This window comes from Hemicordylus capensis, chromosome 4, assembly GCF_027244095.1.
Source record: "Hemicordylus capensis ecotype Gifberg chromosome 4, rHemCap1.1.pri, whole genome shotgun sequence".
NCBI classification, from domain to species: Eukaryota; Metazoa; Chordata; class Lepidosauria; order Squamata; family Cordylidae; genus Hemicordylus; species Hemicordylus capensis.
The window spans coordinates 288,304,793-288,331,544 of NC_069660.1; the positions used below are offsets into that span (position 1 = coordinate 288,304,793).

Below are 26,752 nucleotides of genomic sequence, written 5' to 3' on the forward strand. Positions count from 1 at the left end.
ACTATCCCCACCAGTGACTCGGCTGCTGATATTTCTCAGGTCTATTTTAGCAACAACCCCCGCTTTCAACTGGTTCTTGGTGCTAGTTTCTACAAGCAGTGCAGTTCCAGTTCCATAACACACTTCCCATTGTGTATGCATGCAGATCTTTGTGCATAATGAAAAACAGTCTAAGCAACTAATTGTACAAGAGAGAGCTCTATTACAGTTAGTTTGCTATATAGAAATCATTCAGTTTTATATTTGAATTATTCCAAAACTGATATTACAATATTGTAAACAGAAAAGATAGGTTTCAAAATTCAAATACATACCAAGTTCAAACCAGTTTTTATGGCAAACTGTCAAATACAATACAGACATTTCCAAGCTGACTGTACCATTTACAACAGAGTTAGTTAAACTCACAGCAGTTCTAACACTTTATAGCAGAATCTGGGGCATCTTTAGCGAGAGGCTTGGGGATTGATAGGACAGCTGTTCCCCTTTTTCTTGCCTGATAGATCCCTGACAGATCTTGCATCAAAAGGCTAAAAACTGAACATATATTTTCCTAACTTGAGAATTGCAATCAGCTTCTGGTTTTTCCTTTGTGCTTTAATGCTCACAGCTGTATTTGGTGCTCAGAGTTATATTTAACTGTGAAAACTGTTCACATAAGTGAAAAGCATCTCATGTTTAGTACCTATCATTTTAGGATCATCAGGCTGGAAGAAGTATTCCCTGACCCCTTCAACTAGAAAAGAGATAGATTATCTCCATTCAAGGGGTGGGGGAGAGACCTTCCTGCCAGTTGGCACTAGTATCAAAATGCATTTGTAGTTGGCAGCCCATTTTACATCACCAAATTAGTTAGGAATACTAAACTGCATTTTCAAATTAACTCTGGCTTGATGCATTTAAAAAATCACTACCAAGGCTACTAGGTTAGCAAAATAAATTAAAATGAGAAATCAAAGGGTAGAAGGAGTCTAAGTAGCAATGGAGTAAAAGCTTAAATATTTCTCATGTTCAAGTCTAGCTGATGGAGTGCGGATAGATAGTTCCAAGTGTACTCTCACTGGCTGACACCAGGACTAATGGTGTGCATAGGGGGAAATGTTCCTTATCTCCCATTCCCTCTACAGCCCACAATGCCACCTGAAAATATGTCCCTAAGGGTTGTGGGAGGAACCCTGGACATACTTTTGGAAGGCACAGTGGGCTGTAGAGGGAATGGGAGATAAGGAACATTTCCCCCTATGCACACCATTAGTCTGGATGTTGGCCATTGTATTTGGAGCAGCCTAATTCCTGTGTTAAAGGCTGGATGGTGTACAAAGCTACTTGTAGTTTTACTAGCTTTTGTGAAAAGTTGGAAGTTTGGAGCCCAATCTTATGTTTATGCAGAAGTTAAACCCCTCTGAGCTCGACAGACCTCACTCCCAGGTATGGATAGATTACAGGCTTGCTTCCAAAAGACAAAAGAGCAGAGCAATTAACTCAGCCTTCTCTGGGTATTTTACCCTCCTGTAGACTGACTCTTAGCACCTGCAAATTCATGTTTAACATTTTGGTGTTAAAATCCTGTCATACATAAGAAAAATCACAAGTCACCTTCAACTTTTATTCATGATGCCATGTTCTGCCAATTTAAAATGTTGAAAAGTCTGAGTGGTTATCTTAGACCTTTCTGTACTTAAACTATCTTTTGCTGCTTAGCCCCTCTTCCCTATGCTAGCTGGGCAGGGAGAGAGGCTCATGTCATGAGAGGTGGATGGGAGGAGAACAGGAAAATCTACACAATTTTATTGCAATCATACAGGGGTGGGACTCGGCCAGGGTGAAATACAACAAATACTAGGATGCAATTTTACATTTATTAAACTACAGTTCAAAGCACAAATTTACACGTTCTAAATACACTAAACATAGCTAATGAAGTCACACTCATTTCCCACTGACATTTCATATATCTGTGGGAAAAGACAACTTTACAAGACTTTCTAACAGAAATCCTTAGTATAAAAACTGTACTTGTATGTAAACTGTTTGAACGAAGAACCCAAGTGATGGGTTTCCATCTCAACCAAGTCATCCATTTTGTTGCATATTATTTAAATGCTGAGGGATTGAATTATCTGACAAGTTTGTATATTATTTAACCCTTATTCCCCCAGTGAATTGTAGTTGTATCTGGTTTTGCCTGGTCCCAATTGATTTCAAGTTTTCAAATAATTCATTCAAGATTGTTCCATTTTTCTTCCCAACTGGAATGTTGTGACCAGACAAGACTACAGAAGTGCAACTGCAAAGCTAAATGAAGCATTAATGCCTGTTTAAGCTGCAGTAGAAAAGCGGTCTTCAGGGCTCAGCTGAACACAAGAAGGCACAAAGAAGAAATTCTTCATCAATGTGTCAGAGGTGAATCCAGCGTCTTGCATCTCGCACCTGAGGCAGAACACACACAAGTATTCAGGCAAAATGGAGAAAAACAGAAGTTTTCAAATTCAAAGTAGTTTCTGGCTGTTCAATCAACCAGTCATTCATACCTTCCTTTTCTCCTTGCCATTTATTCTGCAAGTCAATTCTGCAATCAAAATTACAAATTAAGCTGCCTAGTTATGTCCAACTCTTATGCTATCAAAAACTAATAAGTCTGCAAGTCAGATTGGGGGATGGGGGGGCAGTGTTTGTAAGAATATTTGAGCAGTTTAGCATTTTGATTATTTCAGTTCCCATTTACAAACTGTGTTGCAGTTCAAATAAAGGGGCACCATGGTAGACCAAACAGGTTAACCGTGTGTGTGTGTATATATATATATAATACTCCAGTATTGCTAACATCAATTTATTCAGCAGACTTTAATGGCAGATAGCCACATGCACCTTACTCTTATGAATAGTTCTACATAGCCTTGCAACTACTTAGTAGCAAGTAGCAACTTGGTCCAGATAAGTAGTAGTCAACTTAAGGCAGTACATAAAGCCACAACAGCAAGAGAGTTAGAAGAGCAGTATGTGCAGATATGGTAACAAGAGTTCCTTATGGCAGGGATCTTTATGTCCACAAGAACCAGTCTTCCCCTAGCTTAAAACTTCTACTTGCTGCTGTGCAGACTCAACCTTGCAAACAATTTCTAAAGCTATTACTACAAATATTTATATACTTCTAACGCTCTGCCCAGATCAATGGAATTGCACCCCTATTTGTGGTGCACCAGGAGGGCTTCTTGTGGCATCTGTACTACTCATGACCTAAGTTAAGGCATAGGTATGAATGGACAGCAGTTTTTAAACACAGACCTATATGGTAACTTGAACATATGCAAAGACAGTAAGGCAGCCTGTTCGACAGCCTTCTAATAGAGGCTGAAAGAAGATCCAAGCATATAGCTTGTACATGTGCTAAAATACATGCACAAGTATTCATTTGTTGTGTTTGTATACTGTGAGGATGGTTACATTGAGAGTTATTTACTGGTCCAAAAGGGTAATCAGTGAGCTTAAAAGCTGAATGGACATTGCAACCTGGGTTTATCTATGTCCACATCCAGAATTCCAGCCACCTCATTACACTGGTTCTCTGAATATAAACATCTGTTGCAAGAAGAGGCACTTCTTGGGGGAAAACTGAATACACGAACATTCCACAAAGATATTTTGAGACAAACTATTTAAATGTAATGCTTAGATACCTGTGTTGTTACCTACAAATGCTTATCTTCATGAAATATCAAATACAATATTTCTTTAAAGTTTCAAAGTTATTCCAGAAGTATCCTGAGCCATTTTGGAAGGGCGGTATATAAATCAAATCAATCAATCAATCAATCAATAAAATTGAATGCAAGAAAATCTTACCAGTCACTGATTGACATTATGTAGTAAACTGGTGGCCTCTGAAAGTCATTAAAAGCAGACTGTTCACCCAAAGTACCAGAACCCATCTTGTCAAAGAGCAGCCAATCTCCAATGTTCAGCTCAGGGAGAAGACAGTTTTCCACAATTTGATCAAGCTCATCACAGGATGGACCCCAAAGGCTGCTTGCAAACAGAAGCTCATCTTCCTTGTATTTCTACATAAGAACAGTTTCAACAGTTAGATTTATGCATAATTTATCCTATAGGTAATTGAGAGGAATAGTTTGTCATGTGTCAATTTATTTCTGCTTTTTTGCAAGTAGCCCAATTATTGTGAATTAATACTACAAAGTGAGTTGTTTGAAGACTGTGGCCTACCTTGTGAACCTCCGGGATAGCATTCAAATTCTCAGATAATTTACTTGCAAAAGAGCCATAAACACCATCATTCATGTAGTACATGAAGGCTGGTTCATCACTCCTGGTTTGCTCCACTGTAAAAAAAAAGTTATATTTTATTAACTGTTGCACAGTAGATAACAATTTATAGTCTGCTCTTTTAAAAAGTTACACAAGCATTTCAGGAGCATATGGAACATTCATGTGAACAGGGAACATAATGGAGTATCAGGAGGTGAGACACAAGTATGGAGAATCATTTAGATAAACTAGATGACCTACACCCTCAGTTGCACTGCATTAAAATAAGCATTCTACAACTCTGTCATTTAACGCAGCCTGAACACAAGCATAATGCAAGTGTACCCTCCAATCAACATGTAAGTTGACAATACTGACTACAAACACTGAAGTCTCAAATGTTAAAAATTTTATGTACAACCCTACAGGCAAAACTTTCAAAACAGTAGGTTTCTACAAAAGCAGCGTGGTCTAGTTCCCAAAGAGTGAAGTGTCCCTCTTCTGAGTCCTGCTTCCTCACTGGTTCAGAGAAGCAAAGACCTTTTAAATAGGAACCAGCTCAAATACTGGAGCAGACAGAAAACTCAGAAGAGCTTTGGAGCAGCATGAAAAAGGAAACAAGCTATTTGATGAAAGGCTTAATTTCTGCCTAGCATCCAGAGTAATGTGGAGTCTCTGTAATCTTTAAAGGCACAACAGGTTTTGCTTACTTTCAGAGAGTAGAGGTTTATCACATTGGGCAGCTTTCTTGGCAATAATATTAACTGCCAGAGTAAATGCAGATGAAACATAATAGCATCCAGGCTCTGCAATCACATTTATACCAGATTCTTCTGGAAAGTACTTTTCAAGCAACGGACTGACAACATGATTAACCTAGAAGATAGAAGGGAAATATTTTATTTGAAGGCTTCACTCTATACACAACAAGTTCAGAAGATAGCAACTGACAACTCTTAGCCAGCTATTAAAGTTTCATGTTTGGTCCTTGCCAAGTCGAGCCTTGCACCAGAACTTGGATGGCTACCTCCACCTGCATTTAGTAATTCTTACCAGGTGGAGAGTAAAGAGCAAAAATGATATTCCCTCCCACAATTTACCAGCAAGTTCAAGATTTCTTCCCTCTGTGTCGTTTCATTTAATATCTTATTTATAGCCCTTTAAATGTGATTGCTGATCTAGCATTTAAAAATATTTCAGAACTCATTTAATAATTTGGATGTCAGCCATACAACTTGCTTCAGTCTAAGTGGCTCATGAGTAATCCCACTGAAATACACAGACCACCACCAATTTGTTCCATTAATTTCAGTGGGACTACTTATGAGCCACTTAGTCTGGATGTCAACATGTAAGTTTTAGCACAACATCCCAAGCAAAATACCACTGCTCCATCAAGCCGTTTCTTCCCTTCCTCTGTGTCCTAGCTATGGAGCTCAGTCCTACTAAGAATGGTCTTGTTTTCAAAGGCCATTAATGTCAAAAGCCTGCTTTAATCTAAGCAGCCATCTAAAAGCCATCTTTTATCTTTTTATGAATTTTGAATGTGTTATATTGTATGTTTTAATTTTGTAAACCACCTAGAGATTTCTATACTAGGCAGTATATAAATTCAATAAATAAAAGCTTGAGTAACTTTGAAGATAGAAATTTAACATGCAATCTATAAACCCTTGTACTGTAAGTTACTAGTACAATTAAGAAACATTCCCATTCCCATGCCTCCCCCACTCCAAACATGCAGAGTAGCTCTTAACATATAAATGAAAACATGAGAACCTTTAGACCTTGGTGTACAGACTAGGAAGCCAAAACACACAGTGTTTTCCCCAATATTTTCATTGAAATGGAAGGCTACGGAGGTGTACCTATGTTTGAGTGGATGTGTTCTAGGAACACAAGCCACTCACTGCAAGGGGCCGCTTGCCTGCTGCCACTCTCCCCTGCCCCCAAGTCCTCTGGTTTCCCACCTCCATGGTGGCTCTTAACACTCCAGAAGTTGCAGTGACGGCTCCTAAGTTTTGCCCAGCTGCTGCGTGCTTTAAAGATGTCATAGCCTGGTGTTGAGCTGTGACATTTTTATAGTGTGCAGCAGTCAGCCAAAGCTTAGGAGCCACCACTGTGACTTCTGAAGCTTTAGGAGCTCCTGCCAGTGGCAGCAACAGAAGAGGATGGAGGCCCAGTGATGGGAGAGGTGAGCTGCCATGGAGATGGCAACTAAGGTGGCTGTGGGGCCCAGGGCAGTGGGGAAGAAAGGGGGTGGCCACATTTAGAACAAAGGCCACTGCCAAAATCACTCCACCACTGGAAGGATACTTGCACCACTATTCACATACGGCAATATATAATACATTGCAAGAAAAACAGGAGTGCAGATGATATACTTGTGTATTAAAAGTTCACATAATCATGGCCCTGTGATAACGGATGGTAGTTGTCAGCATATGCTACGCAATTGGGATTTGCTCCTCTACTTATGGGATTTTAGATCCTGGCCTGTCTGTTTAATTTCAAGTAGCTGCAGAAGTTCTTGCCCCAAAGCTATTTTTGATTTAAACAAAAAACAAAAAAAACACCAGCTTGTAATGTACAGTTCTAAGTTTAGTGTGCTTTTAAAACAAGTTTCTAATTGGATATGAAGTCAAATAGACTCCAGTTAATACAATGAGATATTTGACAATTACTCCAACTTGAAAGAAAATTGTTTTGAAAATGAAATTGTAAAAGAATAATTAATTGTACAGTATTTCTTCCTTAAACTCTAAGCCTCATACCGGTGTGAATAAAACATACTGAATGGTTAGCACTTTTAATGCTACAGCAATATAACATGAGTTATATTATTCACTGGTGTCTAGCAGACCCCAATGCCATTTTACAAAAATGCTCAGATGGGGAAGAGGCAAATTGGGACCACCAGCCAGCAACAGTCTCCATGAATGTAGCAGAAAACATTTTCATACACCAGAGTCAACTTCTAAACCCAAACTGTTATGAGGGTTAAGTTGCCAGTAGCCCTTAAAGCAACTTGAACAAGCTAGAGGAAGAAAAAACTTAATATATCGTAGATATCAAAGCTTCCACATTATCCTCTACACAAATCCAATACACTGGATACCAATACAGTAAGTATGCCACTCCATCCTCCAGAAACGAGTTACCAAACTGTCTGCAAAGTAACAGTGGCTTTCATGCTTAGCTTAGTCCAGTACCCTGTTAGCCATCAGATGTAGCTCTTCTGGCACTACAGTCTTGATCCTCTGCACCCTAATACAATATTAGGAATTAAATCTGAATCGCTCAGTTGGAATATAGGACGGTATGCTTCCTTTCTAATTCTGCTAGCCAACTAAAGGTCTCTGTACCTCTGCTGTATAAAATCTCATGTGGATGTAAAAGGAAGTCTTAACTAACTGAAATATAAAACCATGCATTACAAATTCTATAGGAAAAGGGAAAGTCGCATTAGGTTTTCATACCTTTTCCAAGTCAAGTTCATAATCTGTGAATCCTCCGCCAATATTCAGCATGTTCATGGTAAAGCCAAATTCTTCCTAGAATGAAAGTGCAGGAAGTTTAGTGCCCAGAAGAGATCAGTTTTCTGTTTCATATAGTAATGTAGGTTACATAGGAACATAGGAAGCTGCCATATACTGAGTCAGACCATTGGTCTATCTAGCTCAGTATTGTCTTCACAGAGTGGCAGAGGCTTCTCCAAGGTTGCAGGCAGGAATCTCTCTCAGTTCTATCTTGGAGATGCCAGGGAAGGAACTTGGAACCTTTTGTTCTTCCCAGAGTGGCTCCATCCCCTAAGGGGAAGATCTTACAGCGCTCACACATCTAGTCTCCCATTCATATGCAACCAGGGTGGATCCTGCTTAGTTTAAGGGGACAAATCATGCTTGCTACCACAAGACCAGCTCTCCTCTCAAACAAAATTGTTCTTAAACAAAATAGCAATCTCTCCAAATATCTTATTCCAATTTGAGCAGTTACATAATAAAAGATAGTAGGATTTAATGCCACACATTATAAAAAATATCTGTGCAGGTACCCATAAGCCACATTAGAGGAGGAGCTGTAATTCAATGGTACAGCGCCTGCTTTGCATGAGGGAAGTCCCAGGTTCAATCCCTGGCATCTCCCAGTAGGACAAGGAAAGATCCTCATCTGCTCTGCTGGAGAGCTGCTGTCAGTCAGTGTAGAAAATACTGAGCTAGATGGACTAGTGGTTTGACTAAGAACAAGGCAGCTTCCTTTGTTCCAGAATATGGTGTGGTCAAGTTTAACAAAATACCATGACTTGGATCCAACTACAGGTAAAGCTTGCAGAACAGGTCTTCTGCTGCAGCCCATGAGGCTAATCTCACGACCTCCCAAATGTGGGCGAATAGAGCCCAGCCCGCTTTGGGGAGGTTGTGTGCTGCAACAGCTCCCAGCAGCAAACCTCTCAAAACACCCCTCCCCTTAAACGAGGTTAGCAGAGTGAGCACTCCGCTAGCCCCATTCTTCGGATCGTGAGTCGCCATGGCGCGGCTCCGTACTGCGGCGACCCACAAGTAGACCCCTGACCGGGAGGCTGCAGCAAGCCTCCCGGCCTGGGTGGTCTCCACAGAATGCCCCGCACACTCGCGTGGGGCATTTTGGGACATCCGGGGGGCCCCCAATCCCCGCCACCCGGACTGGCTCCATGACGGAGCCGGTAATCACGTGGGCAGCTGATCCGGCCGAGCTCTCTGCTCATCTGCGGGGAGAGCAGGCTAAGCCCTCTCCCCACAGAGCCCGATTAGGCTCTACCCACAGATCGTGTGTAGAGCTTCCTTGTCTCCTAAGTGGGTGTCCCTAAGGATCAGTGTGACATGTAACTAGCGAGCTGCAGTGGCAGGAAGGAAAGTCTGCATAAATTTCTCATATACACCCCCAGTGCAACCAGAAGTGCCTTCCACTCATCATCACAGCACTGAATCCAAGCCACTATCGCTAAAAAAAAGGTACATGTTTTCAATTTAAGGGGAGTTTTCTGTCTCAAGAGGAAGTATTTTTTAGATCTGTTCTGAAGCATTTTAGAACTAACTTTAAAATGATAAAACCTCTTTTATGCAAGGAATTCTGATTAGTTTGGTATAGGCCATGAATGTTTAACATTGCAGAGAAGGGCTGAGTCCCATTTAGAAAACACTGTTTTAGTATCATTTGATTATGCTCAATATATACCATATAACAAGCATATACCAATGCAATAATTCACTTACAGCCATATCAAACACACAGTGAGCATCAGAAATGGCATGTTTGTATACTTGAGGTTCCTTGCAAGAGTTTGACACATGAAATCTGGAAAACAGAACAGACTAACTTTTAGTGTTACCAAGATCATTACTTAGATAAACTAACAGAAGACCTGCAGAAGATTGCAGGGCAGTTCCCTTTTGAAAAAGTGTTTGAGGCAATACTGTATCTCTCATAGCTGGAGATGATGGGAATTGTAGTCCAGCAACATCTGGAGGCCCCTAGTTTGGGAACCACTGCACTAATGCATGCAATCTACACCAATGCCACAAGAAGCCATTCATTTTTGCAACTGGAAACTATGTCGATGTACCACAGTTTTAATAAGAAATGTATGCAAGCCTGTAAATAGCTGCAAAAATAATCAGATCAGACAGCCTGTTCAAATGGTACTTAGACTCCAGGACTCTACCCAGGAGATAGTGCACAGTGGGTTCAAGAAAGCGGATTCCATTTTGCCAGAATTAATCCCATATGTCAAATGCAGTTCCTTCTGAATTCATTCAGACACTTCTCTTTTGGGATAAACAAATCTGGAGTCTGCTCCCAAGGATGAGGTATTGCCTGAACAAGCTTAGTTTTAGCCCCACACAGTTTACACATTGGTTACAACTATGTAACACTCAAAATTAAATTTTATAATCTCATGTTTAAAGGAAAGACACACAAATTATTCTCAGTTCTCTCATTACAGGCACCTGCACTTAATCAAGGCAAGCTGGCAATTTAGACCAATTAAGTTAGTCTAGATAGGCAACAGTCAACCTGCAAACCAAGATAAACTCTGTCCGTGATCCTAAGCACATATAATTCTAAGCTTTGTTGAAACGGGATTTTTTGCTTTAAAAAAAAAAAAAAGGATCAGTGACTTCCATCTACCATACATGCTGACATGGTCCAGTCTAGATAGTTACTTAAAGACTCAACTTTTAAAGATCTGTTTTATCATGCAGTAAGATAAAAGTTTCGCTTAAAATGAAAACTTGAATTTTCACTGTATCTTATGTTACATATAGGACAAATATTTAGTGGCCTGCATATCTTGAAGCGATCTGCCAGTTGAAGCAACAGGCATACTTGTGGCTTTTATGGCACTTTAAACCCTGCTAATACATCAGCACTGTCCTAAGGACTGCATCTTTGCATTTCCGCTACTACCTCCAATGGGAGTAGCAGTGGAAGTGCAAAGATGCATGCCTTAGTAAGCATAGAGCCTCCCCGCCTTTGCAAGCTGTGCCAGCAGGATGTAAAATGCCGCTGAAGCAGCGAACACACCTGTTGCTTAGACAGACAGCTTGCTATGCAGTATGCAAGGCAATACTTTATTCTGAAGAGGGTAGAAACCAATTATCCTTGAAGAAATCAGTCTCCTTCCGTTCTTAGCACTAATATGTCCCATATTATCACCCTGCTTTACTTGGATGTCCAATGGGACAGAAATAAGGCAATTTTACTAATAAAATTAGTAAATACTTTCCCAGTAAGACTGGGAAAGTATTTATTGAGAGAGATGGTTAGTTTTATGGACATTTCAAATGCTCTTCTATCATGAGTCTTTCAACATTAGTAACAGCATACCTCAGCTGCTTTTTTATTTTGCATCAATAGCAGATCAAGACAGAGGGAAGAGAAAAGCAAACTGACAAGCCTACTCACTTAACACCAACTATTTGGACATCCAGCTCCTTAGCACATTCCATGAGATGCCGACAGTTCTTCAGGGTGGTGCCAAACTTCATGCTCATCTCTTCATCTCCATGAATGTCTTCTGTGGCAATATGAAGCAAGAGCCTAAGAGAAGGGGAAGATGATTGGGGCACAGTTGGTTTACAGCAGCATCAGCACATGTGAAGCCTGAAGACTGTCAGAAGTATGTTGATTATGTTGCCAGTACTCCAGCTCAGTCGATGGACGAATCAAGGGAACCTAATAAAAACAATCCTGTACAGAGAGAAAACTAGCAATTAGGGCCTAAAACATGGAGTCAAAAAGGATAAGGGATTTGGAAAAGCAGCAGCTAAAGACTCTGATGTAGCAGAAAGTCTGTTGAATGCTGGAATAAAAATACATTACCTTAGATGCCGTCAAAAGTTCCTCTGAATGATACTCTTTACAAAATATCTTTGTTTTGAAAAGGGCTGGTCATTTTGTTTTTTAAAAATGGCTGCTTTAAAGTAGAAGGCATCAGATGCCCCCGCCCACTACATGATAGGCATTTTAAAGCATTTATCCTAGTTTTATTAGCTCCAGTATAATAGGACTTCATTTCACTTAGTAACATAGGAAGCTGCCATATACTGAGTCAGACCATTGGTCTATCTAACTCAGTATTGTCTTCACAGACTGGCAGCGCCTTCTCCAAGGTTGCAGACAGGAATCTCTCTCAGCCCTATATTGGGAGTTGCCAGGGAGGGAACTCAGAACCTTCTGCTCTTCCCAGAGCAGCTCCATCCCCTGAGGGGAATATCTTACAGTACTCCACATGTCAAGTCTCCCATTCATATGCAACCAGGGAAGACCCTGCTTAGCTAAGGGGACAAGTCATGCTTGCTGCCACAAGACCAGCTCTCCTCTTTTCTAATCAACTAGAATGGGTTGGTAAGGAACATTTGTTTTGAAGACAAGGGAGCTTACAACTAACCAGAAACTAGAACTTAACAGTGCATAGGTAAGAGCATGATAAATCTTTGGTCTCCAGAATGGTGAATCATTATTTGCAAACTTAGGCCTTAATTAGTTATTAACACTGATTTTCATAAGTGATTCATCCAAAGCTCTAAATGTCTCATTCATCCAAAGTTCTAAATGTCTGTACGACATTCTTAGGAAAAGTCTACTGTAACTTATTTTAGGGAATATACTATGGATTCCCATGATTGACCAATGGCTGTGCTAGTTCTGTGCCTATTTACATAGCTCACAAGAATGACCGCATAACCATTGCTGGTGTTGAAGTATCTGCTTTTACTGAAGTTGCCACCTATAATTCCCATTGTATGAGAACATAGGAAGAGAAGTGCCAAACTGCAGCATTAATTTCGTGGATGAATACTTGTTAGCACCAAGTCTGCCAGCATTCTAAGCAGCTGAAGCAAGCCAGGAGTTGACATGCACCCTTGGTAGTCCACTATTTCAAACAGGCACTTACTTACCACTAACTGACTTATCTGCTTCCAGATAGTCCTTCGCCATATCTTTGTTGCTCCTTTCATGTGAAGCTACCCCAGTAATCTAGAACGAAGCTTGACGTGCATCACTGGTTCAGCACCACACAGCAAATGGGAACTGTTCCAGTTTTTCTATGATTCCCCCACCCCGCAAAACCTTCTGTACCAGCTCTTGAGGCAATTTTCACATATGGTAGTTGGAACAAATATACAGTACATCCCATCATGGTGCCAGAGTCCCATGCAAAGAATGGTGTATATGTATTTGTTAATACTGTCTGCCCACATGATCTTGGCAGGAGCGGTTTCTGTATCAAGTTCTAAGGTCTCTTGATAAAACAGTGTTACTGAAAATCAACAGAATGTTCAAAGGCAACAAACTATAATGCCCAAACACACCTCACTAGTATTAGGGTCCAACTCTCAAATTTTAAAGAGATGCCTATTAATACCTTCTTGTAGAGTAATCTTTAAGTTATCTCCTCAGAGTTATGGTTAGTGATAACCATATATTGTAACAATCAACAAATGTCTTCACACTTACTTTGCATGTGGATGATTTCTAGCAATTTTCTTTAACTCTAGTTCACTGTCACATGTCAAAATGTTTACTCCAATTTTTGCTGCATATTTTATCTGAGAAGCTTGTTTGCAAGGATTTGTGAATATAATATTTTCAGGAGAAATGCCCAAGTCTTGAACCAATGCCATTTCCGTCTGGAAAAAAACAAAACAAACAAAAATCAACAAATTACAAAGGTGGTCAGGTAGATGTAGAAATTAAGTAAGGTTCTATTTTAACACAGTATTGGTTCTAAACAGTGATAAATGGTAAAGCTTTCTACAGAGCCTTTTAAACCACACACACAAAAACCAAACACACCCCAACCCAGGATCTATAATTAAAAGAATCCTGGGCCAGTCCTATTTTTAAAAAGGATGGGGACTTACAATGCTTCTGAAAGGTGTTCATACTTAGGCTTGTAAGTCTTTCAGGGAAGAGTTCCACATTAATGAAACTGTTACTGCTATGTAGCCCTGCTACATACACTTGATGTCCAAATACGGCATGCAAACAGCTAAAGTTGCTCATCAGTGGATAAAAGGCCATTCTTAGTTGATCTTGGAGATCACAATTGGAAAAGAGGCAGTAGTCTTTTAGGTATAATGGAATCCAAGTAATTTAGATTAGAGATGCTCCAGGACACCTCTGTAAACAATACTATTAACAAGAATATGAACTCCATACATTTAAGATGTTTGTATTCCATCTTTTCATCATAAAAAAAAATTCCAAAACAGCCCACAAGATGTTAAACATGCAATACAGCATCAGACTAGAACAAGAAATCCCACAAATTAGTTGAAATAGCACAACCAATTAAAAAATCAGCCACAGATCAACCACTGGAAGTACAGAAGAATAAAACTGTCTTTACGGGACACTAAAGATAAAGTTGGCACTGTATGAATGTCTTTGGGGGGCATGTTCCCTAAGTAGGGCACCACAGAAATCTCCAGTTCACCCATCTAATCTGCGGCAGTGTGGTTTGTGTTGAATCACCAAAAGTAAAAAAGTCTAAATTAAGCTTCTCATGGATACTTCTGCACATATTCATTAAACAATGGTGTAAGTCTGATCACTAAAATAAGCATTTACACAATCTAGGAGGGTGTACTTAGTGTAATTTTTAAAGATAATTTGATGTTTTATATTATGTGATGTCCATAATATGTAATGAATAAATGTACTAGTTATTTGTGTCAAGCTGCCCTGCATCTCCTTGTTGTACTGTTTACATTTGCCTTCCCTGGATAAAAAGGAAAATGTGCTATTTCTTCAAAATATTCCCAGACAGCTAGGACAGTTTTTCTGTGGCAAAGCGTGGGCAAATATAGGAAGCGGTATCCGGAATAATACCTTCCTTTTAAGCAATGGTTAACTTCTCTTTTAAATTTCAATGGGGCTACTTTGAGTAATTTTCCTCCTCATATCGGCCACTGTTTTTCTGCTCCACCGCCTTCCCTATATTGTGTGTCTGCCTTGACTTCTCTGGCTTAGCCACCACAAAACAACTGCTCCTCCTATCCAGCATGTCTCTGCATATGTGAATTTAGTCTGTTAGAAACAGAAATTGAAAGCCCAGAAATCTCCAAAAGCAAGCTGGGCACTATTGGACAGGCTAGAGCCACTTTAATGAGACGAAACTGAAATGAATGCCCATGTTTGACTGGTAAGCAACTCAGTATGTGTGCTGGAGAGTTATTTTTAGGAGACCTAAGTGTTGTCGGAGCATATTTGTAATAAGATTTAATTTTGTTTTTACATGACTATTTGAAATTCAACATTTCATTTACCCTTTTCGGGGGGGGGGAGCAGGTTGCTTACCTGTGACAGGTGATCTTTCTGGTAATCTATGTTCACTCACAACGTGAGTTCTGTGCCTGAGCTAGTGTACCGGTGCAGAACCCACAATGTGAGGGGACATGGATCACCTCAAAGATTCATTAATTTTCATCCCCCCTGCTCTGAAGGTGAGGGCACCTGGAGCAGGGCCTATGAATCTAATCTTAAGGAGCAGGCAGCTTCATACGGGAGTAGCCATCATCTACCAAAGTGCCAGAAGATTAGAAAGACACAAAAAACACTCACTTTACTTGAACAAGCAAACCCAGTTCCAAGAGCTGCCAGAATCTCAAGTACGCCTGGAGTGGAGTTACATTTTACACTATAAAATGGTTTTATTGGTGCCATCACATTCTGCCAGTGGATATGCCGTTTGATTAGCTTTCCCAGATCACCGACCAAAAAAGCATTTTTTCCAGTCTACAAAACAAAACAAAAATGTTTAGGTCTACAGTTGAAGAGTTACAAAAAAATATAGTTCTACACAGACATTTCCTCTTTTGTCAATTACTTATCAGTCATTTGGCCTGTTTCCCCGACTACTCAGTTATGACCCAGTTCTGAGAATCTTTATGTGATTGTAACCTTTAAAAATATGAATGGTGAAAACAGGTACTGACAAAGCGGTACACTTACAAGGGTATGTTCATATATGTAGTTGTCAATTACATCTGCCTTATTTACTCCGTCATCCAGTAAGCCAATAGAGTAGTTTGCATCCTCAAGAAATCCTTTCATCTCAGCCGTATTCCACAAAGCCGACAGTCATAAACCAAGAAACACAAGGGATAGGCTGCAAAGCCTTAGAGCCGGGTCCTTAAGTTATGCAACAAACTGGCAGAAAAGATAACACATACATTAGTTATTACAACCACAGCAAAATAGAACCAAACATTTATTCTTCCCCCTCCCCTCCATCAGAGGACCACTAACAATGTAAAACATACTTCTAGTGTAGTACAGGAGAACCTCGTTATTCGCGGAACTGCTATTTGCGGTTCCGCAAATCCACAGGGTGTCTCATTGACACCCTTTTTCAGTATCTGCGGATACAAAGGGGTTATAATCCATGTATCCACAGTTCCTAGAGGGCCAGAAGTGACCGCAGAGGTCACTTCAAGCTGCCATTTTGTTTCACAGAGCAACACACACAAACCCGAATAACGGGTTCTCCTGTGTTGCAAAACAAGGCTTAAAACCTTAGCTACATATTCAGCAAAGATGTATGATAGAATCTTTCTGAGATTTTACCAGTTTGGATCACTGGTAGCCAAACCCTACACGTAGTAAACAAGCACAGCACGAGGAAGAAATTCTAGCCTAGCAATCCCATGTTTTTCACAAGCAGTATGAAGGAGTACAGTCCCAAAAGGATTCTATATGATATTCTGCTCAACCTGGAGATTAGTTGTTAAATTCCACCTGTAGAGTTTTTACTACTGCGATAAAGTGGACTTAAAATAAGTTAACTGATCCCAGACCCAGTTTGGATGGTGGTCGTCAGTTCACATCTGACTCTCCAACATGCAGTTCAATCACCCACCAACTCAAGACTCACTTAACAAGCTCAAATATCTGAGTCGGGGCAGCCTTTGTTTCCCCGCCAGACTTCTTTTCTATAGTAAACAGCACAGTTGCACGACCTTCGGAAGACATGCCCAAGAAAAAAAGATCTGTAAAGCCTCGCTTGACACTCGTGACAGTGGATAGAAGATAGATAGATCCTGGTTTGAGGATCATTATAACACTATGTTTCTACAGTTGTGAACTTAAGAACAGTCTTTGCTGGTTCAGGCCCAAGGCCTATCTAATCCAGCACCCTGTTTCCCACAGTGGCCCCTCAGCTGCCTCTGAGAAGCTCACAGGCAAGAGGTGAGGGCACACCCTCTCCCCTGCCTTTACTCTGGAACACAACTGATATAAGGAGGCTTCCTGCCTCTGAACATGGAAGTAGCCTAGGTTAGGAACCCCTGGCCTACACTGACTGGCAGCAGTTCTCCAAGGTTTCAGGCAGAAGTCTTCCACAGCAATACCTGAAGATGCCAGAGAGTGAACCTGAGACCTTCTGGATGCAAAGCAGATGCTCTACCACTGAGCAAACATGTGCTTTGCACTATGTCCGAACACTTGTGATCCTGCTACAATCTGACATGACTGAAGTACTTGCACTAGTGACTTCTTCTGTATAAAGCTCTTAGGCACTTTTCCATTCTGCCCAGTGGGAAATTCTGAACTGAAAACTTGCATGTAAGGATGTGCACGAACCAGTTCGGAGGCCCTTTTACAGACCTCCGAACCGGTTCAAAGGTCCGGTGGTTTGACAGAAGGGGGTGTTACCTTTAAGGAGCAGGGACGGTGCTCTTCCCCCTGCCAGCGCAGTGAGTACAAAAGTTCCCATGGGGCGGCAGCATACCTCCTTGCCACCCCAGTGCATGTGGGACCGGAAGTGCTCGGTGTGTACGCTGCACTCAAACGCGCAAGCACACCAAGCACTTCCCATCCATCGCACACTGGGACAGCAAGGAGGTACGCTGCTGCCCCATAGGGGCATTTTTACTCACAGCGCTGGCAGGGGAAACAGTGGCAGGGGGAGTAAGGTAACCCCGACCCCGTCAAACCAGCCATCGCCAGTTCCGTGCACATCCCACTTGCAAGCTTTCATAGCCACCCCCACCACACTGAACCAATTAAATCTGCAACTGCCCACTATGGAGGCAGTGGGGAAATCTGCCTTTAAGGAGGAAGTGGAAGGTGCCTGCTAGTCCTGTGCCCAGCTGCATATCTCATCAAGAGAACCCCATGCAATGGGTGGAGCGATGGGTGCCTCATGGAGTTGAAAAACCCTTCTGTGGTGGCTGCTGCACAGGGGCAGAGCCCAATGTTGGGAACTGACACCTAGCTACAAGGATCCTGCCTTTTAGTAGACAGAGAAGAGAGAACCCGAATACTCTCCCAGGGAATGGCTGCTCTTTGACATCTGTGGCTGCTTTTAAAAACCTAAAGACCTTTTTATTTGTTCAGGCTTTTACCCCTTAGGGGCTGCTCTCCGGTTTCAGTTTGTCTTTTTTATGGTTGTTTTTTGGAGTTGTATCGTTTTTACTGTTTAACCTATTTTAAGGGTTTAAATGTGATTTTTATGAGAGTTTTATACACAGGGATTCCCAGATGTTGTTCACTACAGCTCCCAACATCCCCAGATGCAGTGGCTTTAGGCTGGGAATTATGGGAGTTGTAGTCAACATCTGGGAATCCCTGTTAGAGGGAACAGTGGTCTTATAGCATATTAACTTTTGTAAGCCGCCTTGGGATGCCTTATGGAAGGCTGTATAAAATATGAATATTAAATTACATAAAATAAAGTTTGGACTGCTGGGATATAGCCTCTCTACTTTTCAGAGGTAAGAGCAACTCCATTAATACCAAAGTTATACGGCAGAGATATAAGCAGCAAACTTAATATAGACAGAGTAGGCTCTGCTGAACAATAAATGTTCTAGTATAATGTTTGTGTGTCCACTTTCTTCAGTAATATATTACCTTAAATAGTTACTATTCTAATAGTTACCATGGAAAAATATTTAGCTATCAAAGCTACCAGCCAAAATAGTTTTGCTTAAGTTTGTAACTTATTCTTGTTTATACAAAGAAGATCTACTGCCCAAAGTTCCAGAGTTCACCAAATATGTAACATAGGAAGCTGCCTTATACTGAGTCAGACCATTGGTCCATCTAGCGCAATATTGATGAAACAAACTGGCAGCAGCTTCTCCAAGGTTACAGGCAGGAGTCTCTCTCAGCCCTATCTTGGAGCTGCCAGGGAGGGAACTTGGAACTTTCGGCATGCAAGCCTGTAGCTGCCCTTCCCAGAGTGGCCTCATCCCCTAAGGATAATATCTTACAATGTTCACACATGTAGTCTCCCATTCAAATGCAAACCAGGGTGGACCCTGCTTAGCAAAGGGGACAGTTTATACAAGACCAGCTCTCTTCCTCTAAATATGAAAAAGTTGGGACAGGGGAAGCCTCTAGCTCTCAACCACCACTTTCCCAAACTGATTGGTGGGAAAGGGGACCAAGCATTAGCTAACTCCAGTTCATGTTCTCATTCTCTCTCTCTCACTCACTCACTAAATGAATGTGGCAGAGAGGTCTTCCCAAAAAATGATGGGGAGAAACTAAGTTAGGGGCAAAATGGGGCAAGAGCTGAAGGCACTGGTAGTATCTCCTTTACACTACCTGCTGAAGATGAAAACAGAAGGAAGAAAAAGATTTAATGGGGATTTAAACATACACCCAGACGAGCCAATTTTAATTAATACTCTGCTCTAAGCAGTCTCATTATGTTTAATGTATAATTGACTTTTTCCTCAATAAATCATTTTATAACAGAGCACCAGGGTGCCTATTAGTCAGCTCACACACAAACTGGGTGTGTCAAGGCTCTTCCGAGCTTAGGCACACCCAAGATGCAAGAGTATTCACTGGCGAACATTTGTTTGATTAGGATTTAATTTAGTAGAGATGACTAAGCTAAGTAGTTTGGTACTTTGAGAACAGATCTTACTGCAAAACAACAGCTAGAGGCTATTCTCACGATGGGGGGAAACCGGGCTAAAGAAGCTCAGCCCGGTTTTTCCCCATCGTGAGAACCAGCGGGCTCGCGGGCAAGCCCAGTGGCTCTCTGGCGGCTAGCTCACCAAAGTAGCCTTCCCCTTGGCTCAGGTCACTGGAGCAAGCGCTCCGCTAACCCAGGTTTCCTGATTGTGTGCTGCCACAGCGCAGCTCCACACCATGGCGACACACGAGTAGACCCCCGACTGGGAGGCTGCAGACAGCCTCCCGGGCTCAGGGGTCTCTCCAAGATGCCTCGCACGCTTGTGTGGGGCATCCTGGAACTTTCGGGGGCCATGTGGCCCCCAATCCCCGCAGCCCCTGCCGGCTCCGTGACAGAGGCGGCAGTCGTGTGGGCGGCCGATCCAGTCGCCCAGGGCTGCCGTTGGATCATCTGCGAGGAGAGTGGTGCCTAGACACCAAGCAACAAACACTAGGGAAGGAAACCATGTGTGGAGCCAGCATGAACAACCTTTGAGATATCAGCCCATCCAAAAGGCTCTTTGTCAGGCAGACCTTTAATGGGAATACAAGTTTGAGAATCTTCTTATCTTCAAAGGAGTCTAAATCTGTTCAGACATGAGATCCCCTCTGGCACTGTAAAGTAACTGGTGACCTGATCCTATGAGCAGCTGCACAAGGACAACATCTCCTAGGCTCAGGCAATATTGTTGCAGAACAGGCTGACTTATAAGAAGCCAAGTTCAGATAAGAACAAGGACTTATTAAAGACTGAAGGAAAGCTGCCACACAGGATAAACATTTGTCTCTTTTTCTTTTGAACAGTCTGATTAAAAGTTTGAAGTACGTTTAGAATGCATTAACCTATGGTAAGCTCCCACTTCAATGTAACCTTAGGGAACTATGTGGCAAGGAAGGTTAACCGATCAACACTTCACAGATATTAAACACTCCAGATCTGTTGGGCATGAGAAAAAGAACTTTTAAAAAATAATAACTGCAAGTTGTTACTTGCTTTTATAGCCCGTGGGTGGAATCCACAAACCTTGCTTTGCCAACACAGAGCCAGCACAAGCAAGTGAGTCCAGGTAAATCCAGGATAAGGGCCCTGTGGCTGTGCAGCCTCTGCCAAGACTGTTGGGCTTGGTGGTCAAAGCAGTTGCAACATCTCTTGTGTGTCAAGCGGAGTCCCAGAGATTTCCGGGGTTTGCCAGGACACAGTTACCAATGTTCCCTATTCTTTTGAAATGCTTCCCTCATTGGCATGAGGATAGCTTGCCACATTCATTCCTTCATTCAATTTATATACCGCCCCTCCAAAAATGGCTTAGGGTGGTTTACAACAGAATAAAAACAATTAAAACCAGTTAACATACCAAATGCACAATAAAGTAGTTCAAAGGCAACAATCAAGCCATGGTTTGGCCATTGTAAATGGGCTTTGGGCTCACACACTCCCTCCTTGTGCACTCAGATTCCCTCCATCTCTTCCTGGTTTGTCCAAACTATCTCCAAACCAGAAATGGAAGCACTTTTGCAACAGTGGTGTCCAGTTCTGGTTAGCAAGCAAACTACAGTTTGTGGTAGCCACAATTTGCCCAGGTCAGATGCCACAGAAAGCAAAGAAGGGAGAGAGGGAATCTGAACATGAGAGGTGGGGGGCGGGGGGGAAAGGGAATTTACAAGCTTCAAGCCATCTCAACTTGGCCTACAGGCTTCTAACTAGACTGCTCAAGTGGGTTACTTGTCAAAATAACAGCAATGTAATAAAGGCAAATTCAGTGGCTGGCATTCTGAGCAGCATTAGGAATATGTAGCAGGAGCTGCATCCACGAAAGACTGCAACAGAGCTCAGCCCAGTGCGTTGCCAAGCATGAGGAGGGGGAGGAGTAGTAATTTTCGCTGCTCTCTTCTCTCACCAAAAGTACTTTTTGGCTGCAGCCCTCTGGGACATATTTATGAAGCTAAAAAGTACTTTTGGAGGGAGAGCAGTGAAATTCACTGTCCTCCCCTCCCTCTGCATGTTTTACTGCTCAGCAGCTGGGCTGAGCTCTTTGACAGAGTCTTCCACAGAGGCAGCTCCTTACGTATATCGAATGCTGCTCAGAATGACAGCCAGTGTACTTCTATGTAAACTTTGTGTAAACAAAGCATTTTTGACAGACACTAAAATGATGTTTTCCAGTTCAAATGACACCTAGCCTCTGCATTGGTCTGCTATTCTCCTTTTCTGTAATACACCGGTGGACCTCGTCACTCATGGTCCTCATAACTTTCATTTATCCACAGGTTGGGCAATGGAGACCCAATCTCGGTATATGCTAGTGGTTCCCAAACTGGGAGCCTCCAGATGTTGCTGAACTACAGCTCCCATCATCCCCAGCCACAATAAACTGTAGCCGGGGCTGATGGGAGTTGTAGTTCAGCAATATCTGGAGGCTCCCTGTTTGGAAACCACTGGTATATGCAGTTTACAAAAGGGTTAGAATCCACATATCCGCAGTTCCTAGGTGGCTGGAAATGATCACATAGGTCATTTCTGGCCACTATTTTGTTGAGAGGAGCCATTTTGTGGCTCTTTTGTTTAAAAAAAAATTGGCCAAATTGGGGGTTTGAGGGGGCACTGCTGGACAGCTGGAGACCTGGAGAGCATAGTAAGTTACTTCTTTTCTCTTATTTCTGCCTTTTAAAGCATTTTTTTGCCCTCCAGGAACCTAACCCCCCCCCCAATTCCCACTGACTTCAGGTCTCATTATGCACAGTTCAAACCATTATCCGCATTTGTAGCAGAGAATGGAAACCCCACAGATAACAAGGCCCACCTGTAGTAGAATGTATTTTTTACTGTATTTTTGATTTTATGATTCTGAATTTTAATTATGTTTTATACTGTTTTTATTGTAACCTGCTCTGAGACCTTTGGGTATAGGGTGGGCTAGAAATGTAAATAAATAAATAAATAAATAAATAAATAAATAAATAAATTTGTTTACAGATTCAGTTGAGTGTCCTTTTCTTTGCTAGCACATTGTTTATTAGCTAATAGGACATTCTCTCCAGAATAGTCATTTTATTTTGGAAGTGTTTATTAATTTTAATACCAACAAAACAAGTATATTAGTGGTAGTAGTCTGATAAAAAGATAAGGTCGGCTCATCTGGATTTACTTCTGTGATGACTCAGAAATACAGTAACAGGTCTACTTCCTGTTCTTCTCCCTCTATAATTTTCCAATACATTTGTAACTGGCATATAACTTCTATCCAACAGAGAATCCAGTATTTTTCAGTAGTTAAACTACACCTACTTGTGAAAGTGAATGAAAGACATGCCTTGGAGGCTATACTCTACAAGTGGTGCTTTCTTATTTAGCAATAACTATTATGTGTAACACAAGAAGAAGATAATTCAAATCTCCTCTGAACACTCATTATCTTCCAATTAGCACACTGATGCAGCAAGTGAACATAAATAATTTCCTTGATGCTTTGTGAGAAGTAGGTCTCAGGGAAAGCAGCTAATAGATTTGAAGGGTGGTTGAAGTGTGAACACATACTATCACAAAAGCCAAAACAATGATCAGTGTTTACCTGCATTAGAATCAAGATCACACATCTCCCTATTTATCTAGATCAAAAGAAAGTAAACCAAATTCTAGAAATAACTGAGCTATTTTTGGAAGGGCGGTATAGAAATAGAATAATTAATAAATAAATAATAAATAAGTAATAAACAGCTCCTGACTGTTGACTCATGTGACGAATTGTTTATTGTTTGAGTGGTTAGACTTCTCTTGTACTCAGCCATAACAATGTAGACCAAGAAGACGACAACTTACATGGACAAGTTAGGAGATGGAACCCTACTATCATCAGCTAGGTTCCCAAGGTGGCTCAGCGTTGAAGTCGAACTGTTCTCGATAAAGCACTTCTCCTAAACCCTCTGGATAGTTGTAAACCTGGTCAGAGAGTTTGCCCTGTGAAGAAAATACATCTATTAAACATTCATGTGTTGTAATGAAGCACATCCAATCCACAAAACCTTATCTTCACATAATACATGCATCTTTGTATACAAATTGTGCTTTTGTATACAAAAGCACAGTATACAGAGTTTTGTATACAGAAATGTGTACATAAATTGTGCTTTTCAGGTTGCAGTAGCAACATCAGTTGCCCAAGGCCCAATTTCCAGAAATAAACACCATTCAGCCATACGCCCTATTCCTCCTTGGTAAGAGTGTCCCAGAAGCATATACATGTTTTCCTCTTTCTTTAACAGCACCTCTTCATGCCACACCAATATTCTGAAGCTTGCACTTGTTTTAAAATCCATGCTGTGCAGGAGCCACTCTGGAAGCAGGGGGGAAAACAAAATCTACCTGTGCACATAAAGCAGCAACGCTCTCTAGATCATAGTGCCCATTTGTATCAGAGAATAACATTGGGAACTAATGAGCTAAGCTGTGTGTAACAACTGCAAAGCATGACAGCATGCACCACATGGGAAAATTAAAAAGAGGGAGGAAAAACACAGCTGTATGCCTCCATGATTCTCCCTTTTAAGCATTCCAAGAGTAGAACTGTATTAGAAGAGAGTGCTTCATCTTACAATTCATGGTTTCAGAGCTGGAATTGTAAGACTCTTCTTGTACAAAACAGATCTTCAGTATGTTTCAAACCAAAAGATAAAAGTAGCTCTCAAAAGTGTTGCACCTAAATCACATTTCAGCTCAATGCAGGTTTACGTCAGGAATGCCTTATTAGAGTCTTCTTGTTTGGTAAATAAACATTGGGGTTTGAAGACAGTGTGGGGAGAAGCCAATTCACAATTAATGAGGCAGTGCCAACAAAAGTGCAGAGCATTTGGCTTGCAATACGTTCTTGCCATCAAAGATTCCTGGGTGACGGTGGAACTGCGATCATGACAAGCTCAAAAAGAAAGAGGAACTGTTTTGAAGACTTGGGTTTCTACATTTTAATGCTGAGATCTTTAGATCATCAAATATTAAGTCAATCATGTTCACACTGTGTCCAGGGAAACGCTGAGGTTCCATAAAGAGAAGTTCATCAATGGCCGAGCTGCCCTGAAGGACTTGGGCACTCCTATCAATCTTCCCCTGCAGTGTGTAGATGTGGGGAGATGGTGGAGCCCAACAGAGCCAGCCAGCATCATGCAAACCCGGTAATACGGGTGGGGTGGGACAGGATCAGAGAATTAAGATAAAGGATCACATACTTCTATGCCATCTGGAGTTCAACAAGAACCAGCAAGCTTAGATTAAAAATAGAAAGAGTTTGAATGATTTAAAATGATGGCTAGTCTGGTGACTATAGGTCACCTCCAGCCTCAGAGGCAAGATGCTTCTAAATACCAATTGTAGGGGAGCAACAGCAAGAGAGAGAGCGTGCCTTCACCTCTAGCCTTTGGGCCTCACAGTGGCATCTGGTGGGCCACTGTGTGAAATGGGGGGCTGGGCTGGATGGGCCTTGGGCCTAATCCACCAGGGCTGTTCCATGGAAATCTGCTACAGGGTGTATTCTCCAAGGGGCATGTGTTAAGTTCCAAATGAGAGGATGTAAAGCTAGGCAGGTTAAAAGCATTCAATTTTAGTGGCTAAAAATATACAGAATACGGATAATTTAAAATAACCTCTCTTTTGTAGCTTCTGGTTGCTGGAAACTAGATACTAACCTCAAGAAGGCAAAAGCTACAAGCATCAGTGGCTTTTTGTTCTTGAGAGGCAAGCTGATTCTAAAAGCTCTTTGGGAGTCTGATTCATTGTCATTCACTTTTCTGTGAGATGTGTTACACTTGCTAAGAGGAAAACACTGCACCTTAGCAATAAAACTACTAGATGTAAATTGAGTCCACTTTTATCAGCAAACTGTATGACATGCTGAGAACTTAAAACTAGAAACAGTGGCATTGGTAATGTTCTAATTCAGGAATGTAGATCTTAGTAACAATCTTAAGTCAGCCTGATGGATGGCTCAGAAACTAAAAGCTACCATTAGATCACTGGTATGAGTAGCTAGTAGTAAGGGAAATTAGGAACCTCTTGGACAGGAGTTCCTCTATGTACCCTAAGTCTTAAGAGCCTCTTCAAGAAGGCAGGGCTGTCCTTCGAGAGCCCTGGTGGAGTGTGGAAGGGATGAGGTGGGAATTTACAGGGACCAAATATGCCTGGACCCATTCCTTACATTGTTGTCCAAAGCTATACAAACACTATACTTCCATGGGACGTTTGAGGTTCCTAGGAAGCCTATGGAGGTTCCTAGAAACCTATGGAGGTTATTTCATGTCACAAAGTAGAGGTCCCAGGTTTACATTTGATTTATTTGATAAGATCACAAAGGAAAAATGGCAAAGCCATTGACAGGCAGAACCCAAAAGCCACCTTGGTGAACTGTTGTATATCCTACTAAAGGACACAATGCAACCCTTTCAGGTCTATTGTTAGATGCCCCAGTGACAGTGCTTCCCTTGACAACAATTCTGTCAAAGGCTGAATGTCTGAGCAAAGCTACAGGCAAATGGAACAACTACACCCCTTGAAAAGGGATACCTTTTGCTCTGTGATCAAATATATCTGTGCAGTTAGTCAGTGAGCAGACAGAAAGAAAACTGGACCCACGATGAATTTCCTTCTGCTCCACAGTGGTAGGGTTGTTTGATTTACCCATGTTCTTTACAAAGACAGAAATAAGGGATATCTGGTCAGTCTGAGTCCTTGCAGATACTACTCTATCCCCTCTTTTTAGCTGCAATTATTGTTCATTTTATTCCTTGGTGGCTGCTTTTCAGTTGCCAACTCAGAAGAGCCACAGAAGGGCTACGCCATGCCTCAAGAAATCCAGATCTGGAAAGATGCAACTTCCCTGGTCTTTACTTCCTGGTATCACTTTTGCAAAACCCATCTTATAAGAGAGTGTAGGAAGAGTAACCCAAATTACTGGGCTAGCTCCATAGAGGAGAAAGAATATTCACCTAATATTCTTATACTACCAAAAAGTAAGCATTGTGAGAACAGAAGAATTGGATTGGTTTCATG

At 41.5% G+C, this 26,752-nt stretch overlaps 1 protein-coding gene across 3 annotated transcripts in view; it reads right to left on the reverse strand.

The window, feature by feature from the left end:
- Nucleotides 1-212: 212 nt before the first annotated feature.
- AZIN1 (antizyme inhibitor 1) overlaps nucleotides 213-26,752 on the reverse strand; it is a 34,979-nt gene continuing 8,439 nt past the window's right edge. For all 3 annotated transcript variants that reach the window (XM_053244084.1, XM_053244086.1, XM_053244085.1), the window contains exons 2-12: nucleotides 23,537-23,674; nucleotides 15,763-15,960; nucleotides 15,373-15,546; nucleotides 13,264-13,436; nucleotides 11,209-11,343; nucleotides 9,516-9,597; nucleotides 7,743-7,817; nucleotides 4,974-5,139; nucleotides 4,222-4,337; nucleotides 3,844-4,058; nucleotides 213-2,430 (exon numbers count right to left, since the gene is read on the reverse strand). In XM_053244084.1, coding sequence (XP_053100059.1) covers nucleotides 2,319-2,430; nucleotides 3,844-4,058; nucleotides 4,222-4,337; nucleotides 4,974-5,139; nucleotides 7,743-7,817; nucleotides 9,516-9,597; nucleotides 11,209-11,343; nucleotides 13,264-13,436; nucleotides 15,373-15,546; nucleotides 15,763-15,864 — 1,350 coding nt within the window. In that variant the 5' untranslated portion in view covers nucleotides 15,865-15,960; nucleotides 23,537-23,674 and the 3' untranslated portion in view covers nucleotides 213-2,318. The remainder of the gene's footprint in view (nucleotides 2,431-3,843; nucleotides 4,059-4,221; nucleotides 4,338-4,973; nucleotides 5,140-7,742; nucleotides 7,818-9,515; nucleotides 9,598-11,208; nucleotides 11,344-13,263; nucleotides 13,437-15,372; nucleotides 15,547-15,762; nucleotides 15,961-23,536; nucleotides 23,675-26,752) is intronic.